Here is a 26,082-nt window from a genome sequence, read left to right on the forward strand (position 1 = left end):
GATTACTTTAATTATATAAACTTAAAAAGTGAAATGTAATAGATATTTAATTCTTAATTATTTCATAGATCGAAGAATGTTCACATTACGACGTACCACGGGCGCCACTGCCGGTTCAACGCATTATAGGCACGTACGACTGTCCGAGGCCGGCCGCAGACTGGTACGATGCTCCGAGAGCTCCACGACCCGCCAGCGCAGACTCGGCTTGCAGCGGTACCGGTTCCCTCACATCGGCAACGTCGAGTGCTTCTGCGAATTCTGGCAGTTCAGCGCACTCAGCCGCGTCCGCATCTAGTACATATGATGTGCCGCGTTCTCGCGCTTTACCTTTACCATGTGATGCAGCGTTGGAAGCCCTTGAACGATTACAAGTGAGTCACTTACTAATATCCTATACGGAATCGTTGAATATTCAACCTCGATGATAAAACGTTTATTTTAAAGCTATTGTAACCTACATAATAAAAAATATCGTGTTCCAGGAAGAAGCGTCAGCGGCGGTTTCGCGATTGCTTTCCTACGTATCGCCGGGATGGCGGCGGCGCGGCGCGTTACGGCCGCGTGTGCTCGACGTGCGCGTAGCTGGCGCGCGTCTACGAGCCGCCTTACACGATCTCGCAGTATTCGCCGACGCTACGCTGGCCAATGCTCATGATGCCCAAGATAAAGGTACGTTATGTGCCACTGCTTAAAGTAAAATTAAAACTGTTATCTTGAATATTTATGCTTGCCCGTGTCCATTGTTCCATTTCTTTGACCGTGTTTCGTTACGATTACCCAAACCAATTCGATGTTAATTTGAAACTTGATACTGCGTTTGAGTTGCCACTAAAAATGTTTAGTTTTTTTTTTACGTACGCAATTTTATGAAATTTTATATTATAAGGTAAATTAAGCAAAACTACATTAGGTTTTTTGAGTATAATGAAATTTTTATTTTATTGATATTATATATATATAAGGAAAAGAGAGTTCTAAATATTTTAAAGCTCCTTTATTTTCCATATACAGATATATTTTATTTATCATTTTGTAATAATTAATTTAACATTTCTCAATTACAGGTATCGCAGTAAAGTTACGGCCGCTAGTGAAGGCTCTCAAAGATGCAGAACGCATTACACACGAAGCAACTAGTGCTCTGGACGCAGGAGACTGGGCACCGGAGCGGTTAGAGCGCGACCGTGAGCCCACGGACGGCACGCAGGACGCCCTGGACCAGCTCGTAGCATGTGCGCGCTCATTGACCGAGGACGTAAGGAGAGCGGCATCTTTCATACATGGAAATGCTTCACTATTGTTCAGGTTAGTAATTCTTATCTGGTTCATTTACAATTAACTAATTTGACTTCCCCTAGAGTTATAAAAAAATCTGTATATATTAGCTTAGGTAATTTAAACGCTGTGTTTCCAGGCGGTCACCTGCAGTCCCAGAACACGAGTGGACGGAAGAGTACGACTACGTTCGACTCGAGTCCAGAACAGCAGTTGGTAGGCGAAATGCAGAAATTCGTGCTGCTTTGCCGGATAAGCTAAGGGCGTCTTTTGATGCCCTTGTGCGAGATGCTGACCACGCTGGCGAGGTTAGTAATTGTACAATTCTATGCATATATTATTGCATTGCATATGAATAAAAGATTAATATTTTTATTGTTTATTATTTCAGACTTCCTCCATAAATACGTAGTAGACAGATACAATCGGAGATCGATAAAAAATTAGACGTATTTTTTTATTCTTATAGGTTAGCGCAGTGGCTGCTGCCACGAGATTACCACCAGATGACAGACAACTAGCGGCATTCTACGCTGCACAAACGGCCACATATGGCGCCCACCTCTCCACAGCCGTGGAAGCATTCCTGCGAACTATTGAAATGGGACAGCCTCCAGACGTCTTTCTCGCTCACGGCAAATTCGTCGTCTTGAGCGCTCACCGAATTGTCCACGTCGGGGATACTGTGCACAGGTTATTATTTGTAGGAGTGTTAACACTAGTAATAATAATTACTACTATTTCTTTTCTGAGCAATTTTGATTTATTATTTTAATTTATTTTTCTTAGGAGCGCACAACACGCCGGTTTAAAAGCAAAAATATTACGATGCTCCGATGCACTCTCGGACGCCTTAGCTGCGACCGTCTCCAAAACGAAGGCGGCGGCGCTGCAGTTCCCATGCGCGAGCGCCGTGGCGGACATGGCTGAGGCGGCGCGCACGCTGTCGACGCGTGCGCAGGAGTTGCGGCGGGCGCTGGTGCGCGCGGCCGAACCGCCGCAGGACTCCACGCCGGCCACCACCGTGCCGCCCTCTGCCAGCGCCACGCCCCTCACGCCACTCACCCCCCTCGCGCCACACAACTCGCTTCCCGTACTGTAAGATGTATCTAGGACCGCTTCTCGACATGTGATTCGAGTCGAACATTAATTAGGCTAGTGTTCCAATGTTCCTTTGGCTTGGCAGATAACTGATTATGCTAGAATTAAATTTTATTGACACACTTGTGCTCTGAAATGCATCGAGTACGTGCAGCGTTGGAGTTGTATATGACTTTTAAGCTTTTGAAGAAGTGGATGATCTGCCGCTGAATTGGTGTACTTAAACGTAATGAATGATGGATTTAAAATTGTGTCAAACCATATGAGTATCTTTGAAATGACAACAAAACGTGCTGGACACTTAAATTAGTTATAACTGGTAAAATTGGAGGCTGGTATACCTTCACATAGATTACCAAAGAAAACCAAGAGAACAGATAAAATAAAGAATAATATTCACTGCCGATACTGATTAAACACGCGAAAAAAGTTTCTACTAAATGTATCAAATATAGAATACAATAAATTAACAAAGGCTGCCATTAGTTCTTATTTTACTGGTTTACAAAAAATACGCAAGTTGTAAATTGCTGGATGCTCATTTACCGTAGTGAGTTGAGTTATCCGTCCAGTTTTATACATGTTGCAACAATAATTTTATATTGTAGCGAATGAATTTACTACGGTATTAGACCGAAGAATGGTTGTATACTAAAAACGGTACAAATTATTGTTGTAGATTGCTAAATATCACAGGGATGTGTACTTTTAAAATTTGATTTATTTGCATTTTTTTTATCATATAAACTTATTAAGCTTTTATAAATTTAGTTACTTTTAATAACTATTGTCTTTAAAGCATAATTTATGACAAAAAATTACCATGATTGATTTCAATAGAAATTTCGCTCAATTTGTATGTATATTCTAAAACTTCTGAATAGGAACTTGATTTTGTGTTGGTTGTGTTTAGAAAATAGAAGTGATAAATATTAAAATAGACAAGAAGAGTGAAGAGGACAAAATATAATCCAAACCTAGAGTTTATATTATATTAAATAATTATGTAGGTACTTACGATCTATCTGATCTATCGCAGCTTATTTTTATTTTCAACGACCGCGGTGGAATGTACTCGAAAAATCAACTAAATTTTATATTTGAAAAGATATTAATAATTTAATCTTTTCTCAAGATAGTGAAATTAAATGAATGTGGAAAGAACGACTAAGCAAGCTTAGTATGCGCTTATCCAATTTAAAGTAGTCTTAGCTATTTAAGAGAATACAGTTTACTCATTGAAATTGACTATAATTACAATATCATTATAGTATATGCTAGCATTGTTTGAAACAAGCGATAATAAATGTAAATGTCACGCTATAAATTGAAATGACTTAAATTATGGCTGAGGCCGCGCTGCGAATCCTACTATAAGATGTTTATTTTGACGTTTTTAATTCGCAGTCAAATTTATATCAAACGTATGCATGATTGAACGTAAACGTAATAATAAAACCGGGTCTTTTATTTTCGTAGTGTGGGTTATCCCTAATATTACCTGCAATAAATGTCATAAAATGTCTTCGATATCGACAAGTGATTGGTGGCACGCATAGGAGTTTAGTCAACTTTAAGTGTCAATATTTTGTATTTAATAAATATTTTATTATAGTCTGCCGTAGATACAATATATCAATGTAAAAAGCATGTTGTATATTAGCAATGTGTAATATATTTCCTAGGTGTCGTAGATTAGCTAGGTATAGATGAAATTGTACAAATGCATATTAAAATAATAATTTTATTAATAAATTATAATTTAATCATCTTGTAAAACGCAATCAAGTAAAATATACAAATTTTCGTATTTATTTCATCTTTTTATTTACTATTTCCTTATGTAAATGTAATATTATATGTAAAAACCCTGTATATAAGCAACTTAGCTGTAGAATATCTGATGAGCGGGTGGTACCGTTCGTCGGGGTTTCGTTCTTTTATTAAAAGAATAATCATCAAATAAAAAATAAGAAAACCCCTTAACTATACTTTTTTCTAACCAGTATGACATTTCATGCTTCTCGAAAAACACACACTTTCAAGCAATTATTTATCCTTTCCTTATACTTAAGCGCGAGCGAAGCCGCGGGCAACAGCTAGTTACATATAATAAAAATGTAACTGACGCTGTGTGTACATGGCAGATTTATGAGTAAAACTATTATCGGGAGCTTTTATCAACGCAATAAACAATGACTTAGAATTGCATTTGTGCGCGCTAATCTTAGGAACTGCTTAACTGATTTGGGTGCGGTTTTCACTAATGTATTGTGGCAAACTTCACTTAAAATTTAATGTTTGGTTTATTTCAATCGTTTTATAAATAAAAAAGTTATGTCACTTTAAGGAATCATGTCAACCATTTATTTGATAAAAATGCTATAAAATAACTGTTCAGTTAAATTGGCTGAAACTTTAGCTATCTATAAATGATAGTCTGTAAAATTATGATGATTGAAAGTTAAAAAATGGACAGTTTCAGAGACTTAGATTCTTCCAATTTACGTTGAGATGATCAATCATATCAAATAGGTTTCAGCTTATGCCGGACATTTCGGTTAAACGTGCTCACGCGTATATGTAAAGCGCGCAGACTGCCGCGCTGTTGCCTATAGCATCGAGTTATATGCAGCGAACGCAGGTATGTCGGAGACGCACGGCGCTCCCTGATAACAGGGACCAGGTAAACCTCTGTCTGTATTCATTTGTGTTATATTTTGTAATGGTAGTGGCTTATTAAAAAAAACTACATATTACGGATTAAAAAAAAAACAATATATGTAGTACACATTTCTTTTGTTTTCCTATAATATACGTTTAACTAGTTATTGCCTGCGGCTTTGCTCGCGCGCAATAAATAGGTAAAGGATAAATGTTGTATGGAGGTCTGTGATTTTAAAGTCAGAAGCATGAAATATCATTCATTCAAAAATGTTGCAAAAACGGGAAGAATTTATTCCTTTTGAGAGCTTCCGTTGCGTTCGATGCTTACCGGTTAAAGTTACACAACAATCATGTATAACGGGATTGTTCCTCTTGAAAAGTTGTAAAAAAAGTCCGCGATAATTTATGTCTATCTTTTAAGATTGACACACTAACTTTTTCTATGGTAATCAAATTTGTTCAAAAATAATGCATTATTTGCGAAATCATTTTTATAAATATGGCATTAATTCTTATGAAAGATATCAAGATAAGATTGTAGACAGTTTTTAGTACTTTTTATAGTTTTGACATATTTCAACAGGTAATTGAATAGATTGTTTGAAAATACTCATACTCAAGTATTTATTTTCGGTTTGTAAATAACTTTGAAAGTTAACGTTTATAGGTTAGATGGGTATTTTGTTTCGTCGCCGCATATATTTTTTAGTTTTGTTAAATTTATACTTAGTCGGTAGTGAGTTAGTAAAAAGTATTTATTTTTTTAAATATACAGATTCATCTATCCGCTTTAAAAGGATACAATTTTCTGTAAAGGTATCGTTTGCAGTCACAATAAATAAATCACTGGGAAAGACATTCAAGTATGTCAGAATTGATTTATATGGAATGCTGGAATATCCTACGAAAATAAAACTAATAATGTTAATATACTGAAATATTATAAGTCTCCTTTAGAGTATACGCGGGTGAAACCGCGGGCGCAGCTAGTTTATAATATATTTATATAATTGTCTGCTGATACATTTGTTACATATTATGTATAGTCATGAATTATTTCACCGCAAATTAATGAAATTTCTCACCGACAATATTAATTGCAACATTTAGTTGCATGTTCAATTGCTTATTATATTATATATATTTATTAAGAACATTATACCTAGGGTGAGTTTTTGTACGCATTCGATAGCGTTGGAATTCCGATTATTGTCACTAGACGGCGCTGTTTTCATTTCATACAAATAGCAGTTAACGTTAGCGCTATTGTTTATAAATCGTCATAAATTAATTTAGTAAAATAGTAAATGAAATTAGAAAAACAAATTTCAAAATCTTAACTATTTAATGATCATTACATATATTTTTGTAGTACGTCATAAAAATAGTTTAACATGTCAAAGCAAATTTTCATAGCTTAATTAATTTAACCATTGTTCAAAATAGAATTTTATGATATTTTAAATATTTTACATTACAAAAGAATGTTTAGTTTTTTGTACGCTTGTTTTTGCCAAATTAAAAGGATCGTTTACATACATGCTATTTCTAACTATTATTATCCATATTTCCATCACCAGTTCGACATTGGTATAGCGATTTCAATAAAACGCAATGAACGTCATTAAAATTTTAATATTCTTAACTGTGCGGATACCGCATGTACTGCTGCGCGCGCGCCTCCCGCTCGCCGTAGTGCAGCGCGGGGTGCGAGGGAGACAGCTGCTGCTCGGCCGCCACGAGCGCCAGGCGCGCCGCGCGCAGGCGCAGCGACGTCTCGATGTCGCGCGCCTGGCGCTCGCTGGCCTCTGCTTGCGCCGCCTCTACGACCCTTTGTCTCTCTAACTACATTCAAAATGGGACTTGACTGAATCTTCTTAAAAGACTAATTAAGAACAAGGATATTTTATTTTTATATAAGATTAAGTGGGCTCTCTGAGTTATTTTATTTTTTGTGAGTTATATTTTACCCAGTCAACATTTTTATAAATAGGAATAAATTAATGATTTTTATATTACGCTTAATTTTATATTGGATTAAAAAAATCACACAAAATGATAAAGAGTGGTCGTTCGAACTGGATAGTAATTTTATTAAGATATTAGGAATTAAATACAAAAAAGATTGTATCTAGTTTAAAGATTTTCTATAGAGTATACTTTTGTAATACTCTAAAATAACTAAGATTTCAACTACGCTGTAAAACTAAATATAAAGAAATATATTCCTTATACTTGAATTAGAACTACTTACTTTGGCAGTTTCTAATTGGTATTTCAGAAGTTCTAATTTTAATTTCACCACTTCTTTATTTTCGAACTGTGTGCCGGAACCAAAATGACTTATTGAATCTAAAATGACAAATTGTTATTATTTAAAAATGCATGATGGCCTCCTGTCTCATCTCAGCCATGGCGGTCATTCTCAATGAAGACTATTCGTTAAGCAACTGCACATTAGACATGAACAAGTGCGAGCGCAACCACTGGTGTACACTCTATTCTCTAAAGCTTGTAATCCCATGGGATAGCAATATGATATCTGAGGTGCAGAATCAACGCCTTTAAATACTTATTGAGGCATGGGATTGTTGACACAGAAATGATAAATTCCAAACATAGAACTGCTACTGGAAGTTCATGATTAAAAAAAAAATATTGTTTCGACTCGGGATTTAATCCCAGGGCCTCGGAATGTGCAATCTATTATATATTTAGTATACTTTATGTATATACATACAAACGGTTTTTTGGTGACGTCATTTTATGTGCTACGTTGCTAGGGACGTTTATAACATATTTTTTTTACATTTGTTTGGTGGTACATACAAATAAGCATAATCAAAATGGACATGAATTGTACGACCCAACAAGAATATTTGGATATAATGTATAAATATAGACTTTATATAATATTATCGTATTCGTTATTATTCTTTAACAGCCTTACTTAAAAAGATAGTTCAGTGGCTGTTTAATTAAACACATATTTCGACCTTCTGTCATCATTGATTTGAAATTCGAAAGAAGACACTTTTTAACTAATCACTAACCAACGCTTATAAGGCCGTAAATTTATTATATATTATACAATATATGATTATTTATTAAATTTAATAAAATATAAAAATGTTACCTATTCCCGAGTCTCCTTTAAGAACCGTACCGAGGGGATCTGACATTTCTTCACAATGCTCATTAGATATCCCATGCAGGTCGTGGGAATCTTCGTCATCATTCTCATGATCATCTTCATTATCTGAGTCTAGATCATTTTTATATTCAAAGTGCGGCTCAATCTTTATTCCCTAAAACAAAATAAGCTATATACATTGTTTCTATTTCATTAATGGCCTTCAAACAAATCCCCGAATGTGTCTATTAATTGTTAGGTTTATTTGCACCTTACGGCCTTACTTATAAACTTTGCTTAGCGACTGTTTAGTTAAGCACTGATTTCGCTCTTTCTGTCATTATTGATTTGACATTAGAAGGAAGAAGACAGCATAGTTAAGTGACCACTCGCATAGCAAAGTAAGACCGTAAATATTAAATCATTTGATTTAAGAACTGCATTATTTTATTTTCAAATAAAAAAATTATGCGTTGTGAAACTATTTCACTTTTTTTTGTTACCACAGGCTTAGGTACACATTTTTGAACATTTTTATTGTTGCTATTTTTGCATTCATATACGCCTAGGACTTTAGTAGCTTGAATATTATAAAATAAAGTAAAAAATAAAGCTACAGTTAATGTCTAAGTAGTAAGTTTTTTATAAGACAGTGGAGTATTCCTTTTTTATTAAATACAATTATCTGACACAGTATTTTGACAGAAAAGGTATAGGATATCTAACACTTGCCCTTTCCGCACACTCAGGAATCTCGTCAGTAATGAAATAAAAAAACATACATATACAGCAATGACGTATATAGTCTAGGGACAAGCACATTCAAGGCAGTAGCGACGATGAGGAGGGTAATCGCTATGAAAGTTAAGTTTTATGAAAGTTCTATGAAAGTTAAGCTTTCAAGTTTGCAAGGTGCACTGGTAGGTGCACCTTGCAAACTACGGTGAAGGAAAACATCGTGAGGAAACCTGCATGTGTCTAATTTCACTGTTACTGTCACAAGTTCTGCCACATGTGAATTCTACCAACCCGCATTGGAGCAGCGTGGTGGAATAAGCTCCAAACCTTCTCCTCAAAAAGAGGAGAGGAGGCCTTTAGCCCAGCAGTGGGACATTCACAGGCTGTTACGGATACGGATACGGACTGGTAGGTATTGCACATAAAAAATTGGATATTAGTGTTATATCTCGCAACTGTTTAATCATAAATGCACAAGCTAGTCATGAATGCAAAACAGATTTTACTCAATATGATTATTATATAATGACGCTCAATCAATTTACAACAAATAAAATAATTACTAACTATATTGACCCGTCATTAACACCAAACTTTCATAAATTGTATTTTAATACACTGACTTACCATATTTAAAAAATAGCAAACAACAAAAACATTTCCTACCTCATTTCTATCTTCTAATAGATTCTCAATTTGATTTTTAATATTGAAGTCTTTATATCGAACTTTTTTTGCCATCCTCTTCATATTGTTAAACTTAGTTCGTAATACTTTTGTGGTTCTTTTCTGTGGACTCTGTTTATTGAAAGTGTATGTTATCTGAAATATTCACAATCTAAATAAGAATCTTATAACAAAAATCAGAATAGGTGTGTTATTTTTTTTTCAGTTTTTATGAACATTATTTGTTTAACTGCCTCTTGTCCCGGGTTGATCCAAGTAAAAGTTATTGAACTTTTCTTTCGAACAATTCTCAGTAGAGAAGTTTAGCAGCCCAAAGGTTAACTTTTGTATTTCGGAAATTACATAAAGGTTGTTAGCCTTATAATTACATGTAGCCTTGCTCCTGCTCTCTCTGCAGTTGCCTTCGACTAACATTGGACTAACCGGGTTATATATTGCAGTTTTTTTTTGTAAACATTATTGCCCGAACTTATCTCCAGCTGAGTAACCTCTTTTAGGAAAGTTAGCCAAGGCAAAGACAACAGTCAAATGTATTGTCAAACGAATTTTTCATTTAAACCAGATTTTGTTGGTATATTTTACATACATATATAACTAATAAACCTTACCCTGGCCCACGCATTGTTTTTCATCTTATAGGCTCTACCTGAGCTTTCTTTGGAGAAGATACTTTTCTTTTCATCCTTTATACATTTTAATAACAGACTGCATTCTTGTGGGGCGAAGTTTAGTGATCTATTCAACCTAAAATTTCATAATTATAAATTATCTAATATGTATGTATCATATATATAAAATATTCAGTCAACTTACATTAACTTATCATCCTCAGCTCCATCTAGAATAATAAAAGAATTTATTAATAATAATTACCATGCAATATAGTTCGGCTTCACTAAATATATGACATAGTATTTATTATACACATATTAGCTTGTTCACTGTCTTGTAGGTCTTAGCTTCAAAGGATGCAGATCCTGAGATACTGGATTCAATTGCCAGGTCAGGGGAATGAAATATCATAAAGTTCACCTAAAGTTTGGAAGTTGGCTACAGATATACATTCCTGTCTAAAAAAGCATGTAAAGCCACTAATCTTAAAAGGCAACTTCCTCTGGTCATATTGAATTACCTGATTGATGATTCTCATCTGATTATGAGAGTGAAGGAATAGAGTTACCTGTGTTTGTGTATACACTAGAGCATTAAATAAATAAATTCCTCCAGACCGATATCGGCCACTGTGGCCAATTTCAAGAGAGAATAGCCAACTATAACATAAAATGGCCTATGCAGTTTGCTATTTACTATGGAGGATGACCAAAATGACCAAAATTAATCCTGTGACAAATTTAAGTCATTGTGGTCAATTAATATGAATCAATGATGCTGTCATCATTATCATCATTAAGCTAGTGCAGTAGATCTTACCACTTGACTCCTCTGATTGTTTGTCGTTACTGTCATCCCAGAGCTTAGATGAATTATTTTCATCACCTTCATGTAAATCTACAATAGAAACATATATTATATATTTAATTAATATTAAAGCAAGCAGAGCAAACAATTAAAATGGCCAGTACCTGCTTTAGCTGAAGTGTAAGAAAAAATAAATTAAGATTTGGAAAACGTATTTTTTTGTATTGAACCAATTTCATAGTAAATTTACTTTTGAAAACTACTTAACATGCAATGTTTGCTTTTGCTTTAAATTAAATTGATTACACAATTAAGATGAATCAAAAATATATTTTTTATATAAATTTAATTATTAAAAATTACCATTTATTTCTTCTAGCCAATCCTGAGGTATTTCATTAGTATTTTTTTCTGAATCACTGATCATTGATACTATTTGGCAAAGAACATCATTTTCTGTCCTGTTTAAATTAATTAAATTTTTTGAAGTTTTTCTAGCCTCCTTCTTGAGATTTTCCCATTTTGTTTTTAAACTATCCACACTTCTCGAATATTTGAAACCCTGTTTGTTTATTTCTTTAGTTATCTTTACCCAAGCAGCCTCTTTTGCATGGTTGGTTGTGGAGTTTGTGCACTTGTTTAAAATTATGTGTTTATATTTTGCAACTAAATTAACCAACACTCTGACTTCTTCTTTACTAAACGCAGGGCTTCTGAAACTAATAAAGAAAAACATTTGTTTTTCAATGACAAAAAGCTAATTTGATTCGTATGAGCAATAAATTAAATACTTACGGGACAATGTATGATGATGAAGTTGTATCATTTTGTATATTTTGATCGTCCATATTCTATAATTCGTAAAGTAAATTATAAATATCTATATTCTTGTATAGATTTCAGAATTCTCAATATTATTAAAATGTATCACATATGCTTTAGATTTCATTAATTATCATTTAATTGATTTATAATACGTTATTCATAAATTTATAAATTAAATTGAAAATATCAGATCGGTAGTCGGCACAGAATACACTGTTTTTCAATTTGTCAACATGACAACATAATCATTAATCAATTATTTGTTTCTTTTTATTCTTTTTCTGGCTTGTGTCTACGTTAGTTGAGCGCAAAATATTCTGCCAATGTCGCGTATAAAAGAGATGACACAAATGAGATTACTCGGCTTCAAAATTTGATGCGTATACTGATTATGAGTAGAAACTATGTAATAATACAGTTGATATCTATAACAATATTATAAAATTATTAATCAATTATTATAAAAGTTATTCAAAAAAAACAAAGTCACAACACTAAATAAAAAAAAAACCTTGGTATGAACTATATTCAAAAAATACGATTGTAATAATAAAATAAGACAGTCAAATGTTCAATAATCGATTATATTTTACTTTATTATTCCCTTATAAAATATAATTTGTTGTTTTTTCACATTCCACACAAATACTTCTTGGCTGCCCAGCCGACTCCCGAGCACTGGGATTAATAACAATTGGAAAAAGGTGTTAGTATACGCTTTAAAATCTCAGATTAAAACTCCAATTATTCTTTGTTCTTAAGTTTTATAGTACTTTTAGCAAAAATCAGTGATAATGTTGATATTTTTTATTTTTGTATAGTATGTAGTAAAAGTAAATGTCAAAATTGACAAACTACAAAAATCAATGTTTAAAAAGTTTTAGGTTATTCTTACTGATTTTAATAATAAGGATAGAGAAATTTAATATAAAATAGTTATTTATACATCTATTAGCTTAAACAAGGATAATATGAACATTTAAATATCTTCATTTATTATTATTTTAGGTAATCGTAAGTTTACTTAATAGTCCAACATGGCGGAAATATTCGTTCCACCATACTACAGATTTTAGTTAAAAAAATAGTTTTTTAATGTATATTACACCAATAAGCATAAGTTATCACCATAGTGACTAATGTGATAAATTTATATTCCTGCTAAATGCATTCCGCAATAATCGTGTGTTCATTTTATTATTAAATTTATTATACGTAGTCAGATATGAAGGAAGTGATATTGGCTATTCTAACCTTTGTATGTAGCGTATTTTTAGTTTTAATATTTGTGTTGTTTTGTAAGTAATCCACTTTTGCTTATAAGTAGTTTGATAAAACTTTATAACGAATTCGTGTTTACTATAAGTTTGTTTTTAATTTGTTCGTCTTTGTTACAGGCTGGTACGTAGTTTGGAAGTGTTGTTTGTCTAAATTTCGCTTTGTTCGTGAGCTGCTTGGGGGTATGTCAGATACTCCCCCAGCTTCAGAGACACGACAACCGAAAGTAAAAAAAACGAGGCGAGAATAAAAAAATATCTTACATTTTTGGAAATATAAACATCTACAATGAATATTCGGTGTGCCCGTCCTAGTGACCTTATGAACATGCAGCACTGTAATCTATTGTGCTTACCAGAGAACTACCAGATGAAATATTATTTCTATCATGGATTGTCATGGCCGCAACTCAGCTATGTAGCTGAAGATGAAAAGGGTCACATTGTTGGTAAGCACATTTATTTATTTAAATTATTAAAAATAAAGTCTTAAGTATAAAAATTGAATACTACTGTACAAATCATTACTAGAATTGGGAATGGTACATTTTATATATTTTTAAAAATATATATTACAACTATAGCTACTTGTTATGGATGTATATTTAATTATTCAGATATTAACATTCTATATTGAATATGCCCATCCAGATATTATGAAATCAAGCAAACTTAAACTAATATTCTATAATATTAGCATGAGACACATTATATTAGACTAGTTTTCGCCAGTGGCATTGCATACCTACCTTACGCTTGAACCGTACAGTATAACAAAAAGCCTATTTCCTTTAAAGCAACCTTGGGGTTCAAGCTTGATTTAGTCATGAAAGCGTAGCAATCATACAGTTATTTTTACAGTTTTAACATTATTTATTGCTAAAAATACCTAAACTGTTGTCTTTATCACTTGAACTTGTAAAAATGTTATAATTTGTTGCATAGGTTACGTTCTTGCAAAAATGGAGGAGGATGGTGAGGACAATCGCCATGGTCATATAACTTCTCTTGCAGTCAAAAGATCTCATCGTCGACTTGGACTCGCACAAAAACTTATGAATCAAGCGTCACTTGCGATGGTGGAATGTTTCCAGGTTATTACTTATTTTGTCCATTATGTCTGTTATTTTTATTAAAACATCAAAATAATGCACATTTTAGATGTAATTTTTATATATTAATATATATTTTTTCTGTTTTCAGGCTAAATATGTCTCTCTGCATGTAAGAAAGAGCAACAGAGCTGCACTGAATCTGTACACTAACTCCCTTGGTTTTAAAATTTTAGAAATTGAACCAAAATATTATGCAGATGGTGAAGATGCATACTCCATGATGAGAGATCTAAGTGCATTTACAGCCGACAATAAGTGTGACAATCAATCAACTGAAAATTTAGAAATAAAGTCAGAATCAGCCATTGTATCACAGTGTTAAAATGCTTAAGGCAAACAATAAATGTAAAAAAAAACATGTTTTTCATTGAGAAATAGACAATGTCTAATCTAGTCTTAGTAAATAAATTTAAAGTAACAGTCTGTTAACATCCCACTGCTGGGCTAAGGCTTCTTCCTCTTTTTGAGAAAGTTTGGATTATTGAAAATCTTCCGTATGAATGTGGTCAAACTTTTTTTTTTATGCTGGAAAAACGCATTACCCGTTTCCCATACGGGAACAGTGGGGGTATGTGGGACTCGCCGGTGTCCAAGGCGCCGAGTGCGCCCCGAACATCGGGATACCCACTAAAAAACCAGCACCCAGTACCCTTAGCAGGTACCCTTTCCGTCTTAACGAGGAGCGCCACGGGATCGCTTTCGCATGCTACCGTGGCGCTCTGAGGCCTCTGCCTCGAATCTCGCGGGCAGCGGGGCGGCGGCGGCGGCGGCGCGGGAGCGGCAGGATCTTACGCGTATAATCAAATGGACCGGCCCTCGAATACAGCGGTGCAGGAGCGGCGCGGGGGCGGGCAACGAGCGGTGCACTCCAGTCAAGCGGTGACCGCCCGCGTTGCGCGTCTGCATTGTAGGTATAGTGTTGTATATTTTTTTTGTGACGTATCAAAATGTCTTCGGACGTGCAAGAGCTAATTATTTCGGCAATCTTTGAGAGGACACCCATATGGAACAGCAAAGATGTGAACCATAAAAATAGAAGAATAATTAACCAATTATTAGTCGTAGAATTTGTCGGGATTTTGTCTCTGTTCTTCATAATTTCGATAAACTCGCCATTTATTTTCCTTGCCCTATAGTAGGGATCCACTTCTTCTTTTGCCCACAATAAATCGAGCGTTAGGAATAAATTTGAATCAAAAAGATGTCGCCGTTTTTCAGACATTTCGTTCGCGAATAAAAACAAATATCTCGACAACACAACCATGAACACAACACTACACCGCTATAGTGCCGCGCGATCTGCCCGCTGGTTTGGAGAACAGGTATGCGTTGCCCGCCCCGCTGCCGCGCCGCCGCCGCCGCCGCCCCGCTGCCCGCAAAATTCGAGGCAGAGGCCTGACGGCTGGCCCGCCTATGCGGGCCTCCATTCTCTAGGGAAGGTTCCCAGGGTACTGTGAACCCCCCCTAGTCCCGGCGGCGCCAATTCTGGCGGGGGGAGAAGGTGCGCCTTTTTCTTCTCCCCGGTCTTTTCCGGCGGATCGGGTCTGCAGCGGCATCTTCCCGCGCCCGCTCCTCAGCCTCCTTCTGAGACATTACACTATCGCAGAAGGAGACCATCTCCGACCAGCACCCTTCGCTTTCGAGCATCGCGTCGATGATGCTCGGCAAGGAGAGATCTCCTCCAACAACCGCCGCCAGGGAATGCCTTTGGGGCCCCCACGCGCCACACTCCGTCAGGGTGTGATGCACCGTGTCGAATGGCGCACCACACTCGTGGCAGGAGGATGACACCTCCCGCCGCGCTATCTCGTGCAGATACTTACCGAAACAGCCATGTCCGGTAAGCACCTGCGTCAGCCTGAACGAGAGCGTGCCTCGATTCCTTTTGACCCAGCGACTCAAGTGGGAACGTACCGCCTCCACTGTCGCCAGGCCCGCCGTGGGGGACCTCAGGTCCTCCTCCCATCGGGTGATCAGGGCCTGCTGGGCTAGAGCCCTGATCCGCCCGACCTCCGCCGACCCTGGACGGTCGCCGCGTTCCCTCGCCTCGGCCCGAAAGCGGTACACCTCCGCGAGCACCTCCGCCTGGAGTTCCCAGGGCGGGTCGCCCGCGAGAATGTGGTCAAACCTGTGTTAAAGCAAAATGATGGAAACTCCATCATTTTGAAGATTGTTATCTGATACATGTAGGTTTTCTTACCGCCGCACATGATGATCTATAAGCACAGCAAAGAATTTAAATAAAATTACTAAAAAATAATTACTGACAGGGATACATTTATTGTTTTTAGGCATCAATCTATCAACAAATGCATTTATATAATAACTTTAAATTTGACCAAATGTTTATCTCATTTCCCAACATCAAATCATATTATAGTAGTTGGGGTGGTTAAAGGGTAGTCTTAATTCTTATTGTTTTAATATATTCACGAAAATTATTATTGGACGCAAAAATTATCATCATTCGTTATCATAGCTATATCATAGCAAAGAATTAAAGAAAGGTAGTACAAGTTTAGAGAATAACAAAATCACAATATACAACACAATAATAGTTAAGACAGAAAAAAAAATATAATTCCATAAGAAAATGAAGTTAATTCTGTTTTAAATTATTTAATATTAATAAAGGTTTTGTACACAATTTAAATACACGTGTTCAATAAGTCTATTTATTTAAAATTTTATATTATTTATATGTTGTAAGGAAACATGCTTTCTTAAGTAGTTTCATCATCATCATCTTCATACAGATGATTGAGTTTTAGTTCAACATGTTTAGCTTCTACATTTTTTTTCATTTTTTTATTGATTTTATCAGAGTTGGTTTTTTTGCGAGACATTCCTACTACATATTCTGGCATAATTACTTTGTTACTTTGCAAAACAGGTTGTGGTTTTTCCAATGGTGCTTGCTTTATTGTTTTCGATATATTAAAGCTTGGTTTCTTGAAAACAGCACCTGTTTCATCAATAACCATATCATTTTCTTTAACTTTATTAGCTGTTTCCTCCATTTTGCGTATAAATGCCAGTGCAGTCTGTATATTAGTTTTATCTGACATTTGGTCTGGTGTAACATCTGAAAGCGAGTAATATCTCCATTTTCCTGGATTTTTTATGTAATCTGGAGTGGTTTTAGCTTGCAAGCAATCTTGTATATTTGCTTCCGGCCTTTTGTATATACTAATTGTTTTGCCACGAAATTCTTTTACCTCACGTCTGAGTTTTCTATAAGTCTGTCTGTCAACATCACCATAATTTGGCGTTGGTGTGAGATTATTTGACTTAGAAAAACTATATTGCTCCTCAGCATCTTTTAAATGTTGGAATAAATTATTTTGTCTTTCACGAAAAGATGACATTATTTAATCCAAACCTTTCCCTATCAAAACTATTTACAGTAATGAAAGGATTAATAATTTTTCAACATATAAATCTTCATAAAACGCATAGAACATAAGAAAAAGCTACTAAGTACTATGACAGTATGACATATTATAACAGACACCAAACTTAACAAATATTAAACATATAATAATATGTACATAATTTACTGAACCTGCGTAAATTACAAAATATAGTAGTCTGAATCTTATCAATTTATGAGTTGTCTGTCAAGTTGTCAACTGTCAATGAAATGCGCAGTTATGTGTTGCAATTGCAAAGTTCGGGCTGCCCAAGATTGGAATTGTTGGCGAAGCAGCTATGGACGGCGATATACTGAAAAAAAATCACTATTTAAAAGACGTAACATTTAACCGTTAACAACAATTATAGTTAATTGCAGAATTTAACAGCAGCAGCAGAATATACAGAATTGCATACTGCAAAGCTACGTTGTAAATACACAAAATCGAAAAAAAAGACAGTATTGGCCATATTTTAAAATATGATAATGTAAGCGAAATGTAAACTAATTATGAATAATATAACTTGAAAGCAAATATTTCAGTAACAGGCCTTTTTTTAGAAGAATGTAAGAGACCATAAAAAAAAGTACGGATTGGGCTCCAAAATCAAAATACTTATGTTCTTTCAAAAGCTTATCCAAAAGAATGCTCAGACATTAGTAGTATTTAATTTATCTATTTGATATATAGAATTACTAACTGCCCTTCACGGCTTCGTACGGATAAAATAAATTTTCAGATTTTATTCTGAGATATTATTTAACCATAAATACACGATTAATTTTCGGTATTTACTTTATATATGGTATGAGATCCCTTGTGTTTTATTTATTTTGTCATCATAATTGATTGGTTGATTTGGTAGTTTCTATGCGACATATACACAGGACGACATTGATAGGGAATTTTTAATTAAATGTTGTAGTATAGTTTGGCGGCATCTTTGCTGGCGACAAATTACACCTTGAACGCGTTAAAAAACGTTTTCTATGTCATGATATACTACTATATTCTACTGTAATCATTCAAAATCATACATAAGTTGTTTACAATATTTAAGTATTGTTTGTTTGTATATAACGTAAACTATCCTTGCCTGTTAAGATTTTTTGTGTCATAGTCGAGAATTTACTCAGTGGGAGTGAGCCTAGAGTGGCGGATTTGAGGAGCGGTAAATCTAGAAACCAATTCTTTTCATGCTACTGCTCCTTTCCTTTCATTGTACCTGTACAAAGGAAAGGAAAGGAACACCTGCAACGGTAAATGATATCTACCATAAACTTATATTTGTATATTCAATGTTTCACCCAATTCGCGGACTAATCAGTAGTTAGCCTCCGCCCATATTGTTCTACTTTTCGGTTTATGTACCAATAGAAATCAAAAAATGTTGCTTAATATGAATGTTTAAAAAAATCTTATATAATACTAAAAAAATATATAACACTTACATAACGATTTTCTCGTTAAAGTTTTATGAATCTTTTTACAAATGCTTGACAGGATAAATGTTACATTGAGTTGTATTGTGACTTTTATCGTTCTTGTGCTTATTATAAACTATATTTTATATATTACAATTTTATATATATTAAAAATTATTTTATTTATATTATTAAATTTTATATATTACTATTTTTATTTTTTTATGTGCTGTACAATAGGTACCTAATTATTACGTTAACATTATATTTACTTTTATTGTCAGTTATATTCAAGACCGTCTTTAATCTATAAGAGGCCTATTGGGCACATTAGGATAATGAGGCCCCTACTACCCTGCCAATGAATATTTTTTTTGCTAATAAATATGGATTATCGTTTGGTGATGTGGCAGGGACTAAAGCGCCCCTAGCGGGGCCCTGGGAAAGTGCCCAGAGTGCTCAGCGGGAAAGAGGGGCCTGGTTATATGGTGCATTTGGTGAATCATACATATAAAACAAGATAAACCTGCATGTTTCGGTTGACATTCTGCCACATGTTTATCCAGCAACCCGTAGTAGAGTTACGTTGCGGTATGAGTTCCAACCCTTCTCTTTAACAGTAGTAAGCGCTTATCCAGAAGTGGGACATTTACTGCATAGAACGATAACACAATCAAGAATTTAATTTTGAATTTCTGTTTTATCTAGCTCTCTGTAGATCCAGATGACCCAATGTTAAATAAATTTAAATATTGCTATACAAATGAAAGATAAGATAGAGCAAGTTAAGTAAGCGCTTAATAATATCAAATAAGAAAGTTTTAGTACATGCCGACACCGACACATTTATGCAAATTGTTCGAACTGAATTTATTGTTTAACAGTTATAGAAGCACTAGTTTCGGCCCCAGGCTTAGCCAGTGTGTGAAGGGGTGGTCGTGGTGGTTTAAGCCAGTGTGTGGAGGTTTCAGGTACTCTATGTCCTTGATCTTTTATCGGTTGAGAAGTTTTGACGTCAAAGCATAACCAACAACCTCACTTTCACATCAGTAATATTCGTCAGGATTAGGAAAGTTCATGCTAATTGAGTTTTGAAGAATACAAATAATTACACTATGCGTTTTTTATGTTATAGGCAAGCAGACGGGCAAATGGGCCACCTGATGGTAAGGGGTCCATATTCCATAGACATTGGCTATGTATGAAATAACCATTCCTCACCTCGTCAAGGCGCCACCGACGCCACCTCCCAAGGTCGGTTCCCAAGGTGGCCTGTAGTTACACTGGCTCGTCGTTCTGTTAAGCAAAAGGCCGTTCGGGCTGCCGTGCCCGCCGACAGTGAATTCGAAACGCCGTAACCCAGGGCCGTTTATTTGTTCACATAGAGAACAACATACTTCGTTTTCTCAAAAGTACACTAGATACTAATGCTAGGTTGATGTTGCATATCCACTTGCAACATGGTGTTAGTCTAGCTACTCTTGAATTTTAAACGAATCATAAAATGACGTTTTTTTTTATTCCATCAGAGCATGAATTTAATACAACTTTGATTTGTAAGCGTGACCTTTGTCTAAGAGAATGTATTTGTGTGTTTTGACGCGTATTACTTTATTAATTTATATTATTGTTTATTATGAATTACGAAATTTATTAAGCTAATTAAGAACTTTTAGAATTACAAATTTGAAATTTGTACAAATTGTAATGAAAGTCGATATCAATGCAAAAGTTCTGCAACTATGTCACTTGTCAAAGTCCGTCCACATAAAACATAAATAAGTATATATACATATAAATGAAACAGAGAAATAGGTAAAGAAAAAAGGGAGGTATCTCCACCCTCTTTCTGCCTCAGTCCTTTTATTCAAAATTCTACCCTGTAATAATCGTTTAATTGTATTAATTATTAATCGTTTAATAAATACATATTTCTGTAATAATCGTTTAATTGTATTGAATATTAATAGTATTAATTTATTAATCGTTTAATAAATACATTTTATACACTATTATTGTTTAACCTTACAAACAAATCAAGAACAGAATTTTCTGCTAAGCCATTTTAATTTTAAATAGTTGTAAAATAAGTGAAAAATATTAATATAGTTGTCCACCTATTAGTACTAATATTTTTATTTCTCTTCATTGTTTTCTATTGATAAAGGGTTTTAGATTTTTTTCTTTCCGTAGTACTGGAAATACCGGAACAATTTGGCGGTCAATTGTAAATTGTAATCAATTTTTCTATTCAACTATATTCTGTAAATAAGGAACCTTAAAACCTCGAATATAATTTCAAAGTTTTTTATTTCAAATGAATAGCGCGTGAGTCACTTAACTTACACGCTACTAAAGTAGGTACATTAAAATTACTAATCATTTATAATAAGAATAATATAATTGTACCTAAATATTGTAATGGCGCCATTCAGCGATAAAATTAATAACAGACCCGTTGTACTACATTTGTCCGTCAACAAAGACATTTTTATTAAATTTAAGTTTAACATATTCTTAAGTTATATGCAAATAATGGGGTCAACCTGAATGTAACAAGTTACTAGTAGTTCTTCTGCTATTTGTGTCAGAAGACCCCGATCTTTATGAGTACGAGTATAATCTTTGTGTGCACCTGTGTGTGTTTTCATTTGGTAGTGTTTAAATTAGGTGAAACAAAGCTTATCTGTTTGTCTTTATTCACTATCAAGGTTTATCAAGTAACTTTTCTTTTTTTCAAAACCTAATCCTGCATCTAATCAACTAATTAATTAATTATTATTAGAGATTATATTGGAGAGTATGATGTTTACGGTCGTAGTAAGTATGTAAAAACTTCAAACGCATTGTTTAATATGTATCATTAAATATGCAATAGATAAAAATATATATTTTGCTTATTATATATATATATATAAAAATATAAAAAAGTACTTTATAGTTTATTTTAAATTAATTTTTAATATACTATTTTTAAATAAACGTACGAAATATATTTTATTAAAAATTCAAGGACGGAAAAATTTAGATAACAAGAAGGTACCTAAATTTGTACTGTATTGACGTTTACAGTAACATGTTGATACAATGTTTGTATTTATTAATTATATATAAAAGTTAAGACTTGAGTTAAATATAAAAAGAAAAGTCATAGGCGGATATCCGGAGCAAGCTGCTTGAAAATCCATACATATTTTTTATAACGTGTCTTTAGTCAAAGTTATTAGAATCTAAAGGTGATGATTACAAAAGAGTGAGATCATCGAACTTTATTATAAGCTTTATATAATTTGCCATTCACATTTGTGATGCCAGCAATAGAGGTATACGTCCACAATGCTGTATATATAAGACCAATAGAAATCTGTCATGAGCAGAAACCTCATCAACATAGACAGCAGGTTCACTGACGCGCCTGACTGCACCAGACGGCTTACAAAGCGAAAGAAACTGTTCAAGTTGATTAGTTTTATTACGTACTAGCTAAGTACCTGTCCAATGAGCGACAACTTTGTAATTATTGATTTTTATGACTTAAAAGGTAAATAGAAGGACTATATCGTATTCTATGACAATCTAAGTGTGCATATGCTAAGTTTTATTGGGAGTCGTTTGGGCTTAATTAACAAAAACATTTACTTAATATTAATATTAGAAAGTTTTTTTAACGTTGTGTGTTTGAATGACCTGCTTATGAATTGTCTCGTGTTTATGTATTGTGATGTCCTCTTGTCAGATTGCGACCATGTCGGCCATTATTGAGGGTGAATAACCAGTCACAAGAACTCTTTATTCCTTATTCTCAAAAAACGACGAAGGTTATGCACCGAACTAATATAAATTGGTAAATAAAACTTCTAAAATACTGACTGCTAAAGAAAATTTCTTGACAGAAAAACTCTACTTTGTATTCACAAACTAATTCTAGTTGCGGTGGTATCTCAAATTTTAATTATATCTTATAAAATGACTATTGAAAAGTCCTTGCAAGACACTATTTGAATAAAGTATATTTTGATCTGATTTGGTTGATCTACCCGGGATTTGAACGCAATAATTAGGAACTGCTACGAGTTTTACGAGAAGAATATTATAAGTATTTTCATCTAAAATTACTTTACTTACTTTATACTTTATAGTACACCCCAAAGAGAAAAAAAAAATACAAAACATGGATTAAAGTAGCATACAATTTTGGCGTCCTTATCGCTACATAGCCATCTCTTCCAGGCAACTAACGGTGTAAGTAATAACTCATAGATATCCTATGAGGTAGGTGGTGCTGTAATAATAAATAAAATAACATTAATCTATAATTACATTATACTATATTATTATAAAAAAATGATTTTATGAGTTTTATTGATATTAAATAAATATATGTATGCCGTGTATATATAGATGCCGTGTTAAACGGTCACGTGCTGGACGGGGGAGGAAAATCGTGAAAAAATCTGCACGTGGAAGGCAAATTTATATTTAGAAATTAATTTTTTTTAAGGGTCGCTAGCAGTTGGCATTTTTAGCCGTGTATTTCATTAATTCTTTTTCATTTTGAGAAAAAAAAACTTGAATATTGGTCCTAAAATAGAAAAGGGTATTTTTTAAAGCTATTTTATAAAAAAAATATGTCTAAAGTGGACGGAACCAGCTCCAACTGCAACCAGCAGAGTAAGTCGCTTTTTTAAGTTGTATTTTTTATATTTAATCATCAAAGATTTTATTTTACTTTGAAGTTATATAAAATCAGATTATGATAGCAAAATTAAAATAATGTAGGTACGCTAGATAAATCTATGTATTTTCTTCGGACCATCTTTGACACGTACGAGTAGTGCCGAGAATGAAGTACGAGTTCTGCATTGTTAGCATTGCCTTCTTGGACTGCATTGACTGACATATTATAATAAAAATCGTAGATTGTAAGATTGAATGATCTCGTAATCTTAAATAATATCAACGGATTTCATTTCCATTCCTGGCATAGGTTCTTAAACTTTAAAGATAACGCAATTGTAGGAGGCGCCAAAACATGTCAATCATCAATCTTAGAGAGCATTAGAGAGTCCCGCTAGCCAAGACAAGGGCCATAACAAGAACGATCTGGAGAACACCTTGACTTTAGAGGTGGTATGCTTGTGATTCATTGTATCTTTCGGTACGGAAACAAGGAGGGTTATTATTATTGTTAATTTTATCTACGACCTAATTTCGAATTTCGCTCGAAATTCGCTCCATGGTGTTGTGAAACATGTTGACTCATTAGTCTATAAATAACTTAATCAGAACCGGAACATTTAATAATAATATAAAGATATATATATATATATATATCCTTATCTTTGTTACTTTAGAATGGTATCATGTATGGTATGATGCAAATAAAAAACCGCAAAATAGAACAAAACAATTATGATACATAGTTGTAGGTACGTATGTTATGTTACTTTTATTTCGTAACTACATATGTATATATAATTTAATTTAATTATTTATAAAAAATTGATGCTATTATGATGCCAATAATTTATCAAATTAATTGATTAATATTGATGTTTTAAATATTTTATAACAAAAATTGCAAAATATTTATTAATTCATAAAAAATATTATTATTTATAAGTCTAAATAACTTAAAAAATATACTTTGACTAAAAATTCTACTAAGATTATTTTTGAAAAACTATACTGCCAATGTCTGTCTACAGGTGAATTAAATTGCCCATAACAATTAATTAAATAAATACTTTGTTATTTTCTATTGCTTTATTATATTGAATACAAAAGAAGCCTAAATGTATAGTCAAATACTCTATATAAATTAGATATATTGTTTAATTCTGACGCGACGTCTCGACGTCGTAATTTGCTGCTTCCCCCGACCGGTGCAGTCTAGACTCCTGTAAAATTGAAAATCGATTACAATACCTAGGTCTAAACAAAACTTTCTATAAGGTCACCATCTTAAAAGTTTTTATATATAATAATAATAATCGAAATTTCGATAAAATCCAGAATATTGTTTTTTTTTTTATTTGAAAAATGTTAAGATTATTAATTGTTATAAATGCTGCAATTTTTTCTATCTATTGTCCTGAATTAAAAATCGACTGTTGATCACAATACGATTATTTTTACATGGCAATGAAATTATTTTACAAAAAAATGATTGGAATGTAATGAGTGATGAGTTATCTTTTCAAAGCGACATAACAACGATGCTTGAAACGATTGTTTTCATAGATATATTGTTACCCAAAAAATACGCAGAATCAAATAGAGCAATAATTTTGTTCTAAATAATATCGTTATAAAAAGATTGAACTTAGCGAATAGTAGATTGGAGGCAGTTGTTTTTTTTTAATAATAATTTAAGTATAAATCACAGATTTTAGAGGTTTTCGAATGAATTCATCGATAATTGTAAGGACGTTAAATATATTCAGCAATAACTTCTACGTATTATAAAAATATTATAATTAATATTATTAGAATGATAAGAAGACAAGACATAAAAATATTCCAATGTTTTAAATAAATTCATGATATAAAAAGTGGGATTTTGAATAGTTAATGTAAAGTTCAGTACTTCTTTATTATACTATATCAGTATGTTTTGTTGTCTATATTAATAAACTTACTGTGTATGTTTTATTCAACGTGAATTAGTCGTGCTTAACCAGAAGATAAGGTGATGCATAAGTAAATCAGAATCTAGGTCATCTCCAGGATTAATCTATTATTAGCCGCGAGAAGGTTCTGTGTTAAAGTGGGTTTCATTCGTTTTCTTCATGAATCGAGTTAATAAGTTCTGTTTTCTTTTTAACTTTTAATGTAGTTACTTCAAACAAATATGTTATATGAGCTAAAATTTTGACGTTATTAGCAACGATTGCTTCTTGAAATACTGAACAGTTTGGTCAATACTGTAAGTGCGGAGCTACCTGTTTGTTGATAGGAGCGTTGCGCAGGCGCGCTCGCTTTCAGTCGAACGTCGGTACA

The 26,082-nt window shown here is 33.6% G+C and overlaps 4 protein-coding genes across 12 annotated transcripts in view; 2 read left to right on the top strand and 2 right to left on the bottom strand.

The window, feature by feature from the left end:
• Positions 1-4,193, top strand: part of LOC126774189 (breast cancer anti-estrogen resistance protein 1) — a 54,607-nt gene extending 50,414 nt beyond the window's left edge. For all 3 annotated transcript variants that reach the window (XM_050495592.1, XM_050495593.1, XM_050495591.1), the window contains exons 4-9: positions 69-374; positions 486-672; positions 1,068-1,308; positions 1,418-1,586; positions 1,748-1,971; positions 2,068-4,193. In XM_050495592.1, coding sequence (XP_050351549.1) covers positions 69-374; positions 486-672; positions 1,068-1,308; positions 1,418-1,586; positions 1,748-1,971; positions 2,068-2,380 — 1,440 coding nt within the window. In that variant the 3' untranslated portion in view covers positions 2,381-4,193. The remainder of the gene's footprint in view (positions 1-68; positions 375-485; positions 673-1,067; positions 1,309-1,417; positions 1,587-1,747; positions 1,972-2,067) is intronic.
• Positions 4,194-6,664: 2,471 nt separating this feature from the next.
• LOC126774211 (uncharacterized) lies at positions 6,665-12,068 on the bottom strand. Of its 2 annotated transcripts, none has more exons than XM_050495625.1 (9): positions 11,819-12,068; positions 11,387-11,742; positions 11,036-11,113; positions 10,418-10,442; positions 10,213-10,348; positions 9,584-9,739; positions 8,183-8,354; positions 7,301-7,398; positions 6,665-6,891 (listed from the first exon to the last, which is right to left on the bottom strand). In XM_050495625.1, exons 1-9 carry the CDS (start codon positions 11,869-11,871, stop codon positions 6,688-6,690), a joined length of 1,278 nt encoding a protein of 425 aa, XP_050351582.1. In that variant the 5' UTR covers positions 11,872-12,068; the 3' UTR covers positions 6,665-6,687. The 2 variants fall into 2 exon arrangements, with proteins under 2 accessions (XP_050351582.1, XP_050351583.1); XM_050495626.1 differs by having other exon boundaries at positions 6,868-6,908.
• Positions 12,069-12,533: 465 nt separating this feature from the next.
• LOC126774254 (N-alpha-acetyltransferase 11) lies at positions 12,534-14,590 on the top strand. 6 transcript variants are annotated; one of them, XM_050495688.1, is made up of 4 exons: positions 12,534-12,552; positions 13,246-13,574; positions 14,071-14,219; positions 14,329-14,590. In XM_050495688.1, the coding sequence occupies exons 2-4, from the start codon at positions 13,415-13,417 to the stop codon at positions 14,560-14,562; spliced, it is 543 nt and encodes a 180-aa protein (XP_050351645.1). In that variant the 5' UTR covers positions 12,534-12,552; positions 13,246-13,414; the 3' UTR covers positions 14,563-14,590. The 6 variants fall into 6 exon arrangements, with proteins under 6 accessions (XP_050351645.1, XP_050351644.1, XP_050351642.1 ...); XM_050495687.1 differs by lacking the exon at positions 12,534-12,552 and adding an exon at positions 12,693-12,732; XM_050495685.1 differs by lacking the exon at positions 12,534-12,552 and adding an exon at positions 12,713-12,862.
• A 2,311-nt stretch (positions 14,591-16,901) lies between these two features.
• LOC126774247 (uncharacterized) lies at positions 16,902-17,867 on the bottom strand. The gene has a single exon (XM_050495672.1). It carries the CDS (start codon positions 17,606-17,608, stop codon positions 16,964-16,966), a length of 645 nt encoding a protein of 214 aa, XP_050351629.1. The 5' UTR covers positions 17,609-17,867; the 3' UTR covers positions 16,902-16,963.
• Positions 17,868-26,082: the final 8,215 nt, after the last annotated feature.

Source organism: Nymphalis io, chromosome 16 (genome assembly GCF_905147045.1).
Source record: "Nymphalis io chromosome 16, ilAglIoxx1.1, whole genome shotgun sequence".
NCBI classification, from domain to species: Eukaryota; Metazoa; Arthropoda; class Insecta; order Lepidoptera; family Nymphalidae; genus Nymphalis; species Nymphalis io.

Coding starts and splice junctions, on each gene's coding strand:
- LOC126774211 (XM_050495625.1), bottom strand. CDS start 11,871: ATGGACGATCAAAATATACAAAATGATACAACTTCATCATCATACATT. Junction 11,743..11,818: donor TCATCATCATACATTGTCCC/GTAAGTATTTAA, acceptor TTTCTTTATTAG/TTTCAGAAGCCCTGCGTTTA. Junction 11,114..11,386: donor TTGGCTAGAAGAAATAAATG/GTAATTTTTAAT, acceptor TTTCTATTGTAG/ATTTACATGAAGGTGATGAA.
- LOC126774254 (XM_050495688.1), top strand. CDS start 13,415: ATGAATATTCGGTGTGCCCGTCCTAGTGACCTTATGAACATGCAGCAC. Junction 13,575..14,070: donor TGAAAAGGGTCACATTGTTG/GTAAGCACATTT, acceptor TTTGTTGCATAG/GTTACGTTCTTGCAAAAATG. Junction 14,220..14,328: donor CGATGGTGGAATGTTTCCAG/GTTATTACTTAT, acceptor TTCTGTTTTCAG/GCTAAATATGTCTCTCTGCA.
- LOC126774247 (XM_050495672.1), bottom strand. CDS start 17,608: ATGTCATCTTTTCGTGAAAGACAAAATAATTTATTCCAACATTTAAAA.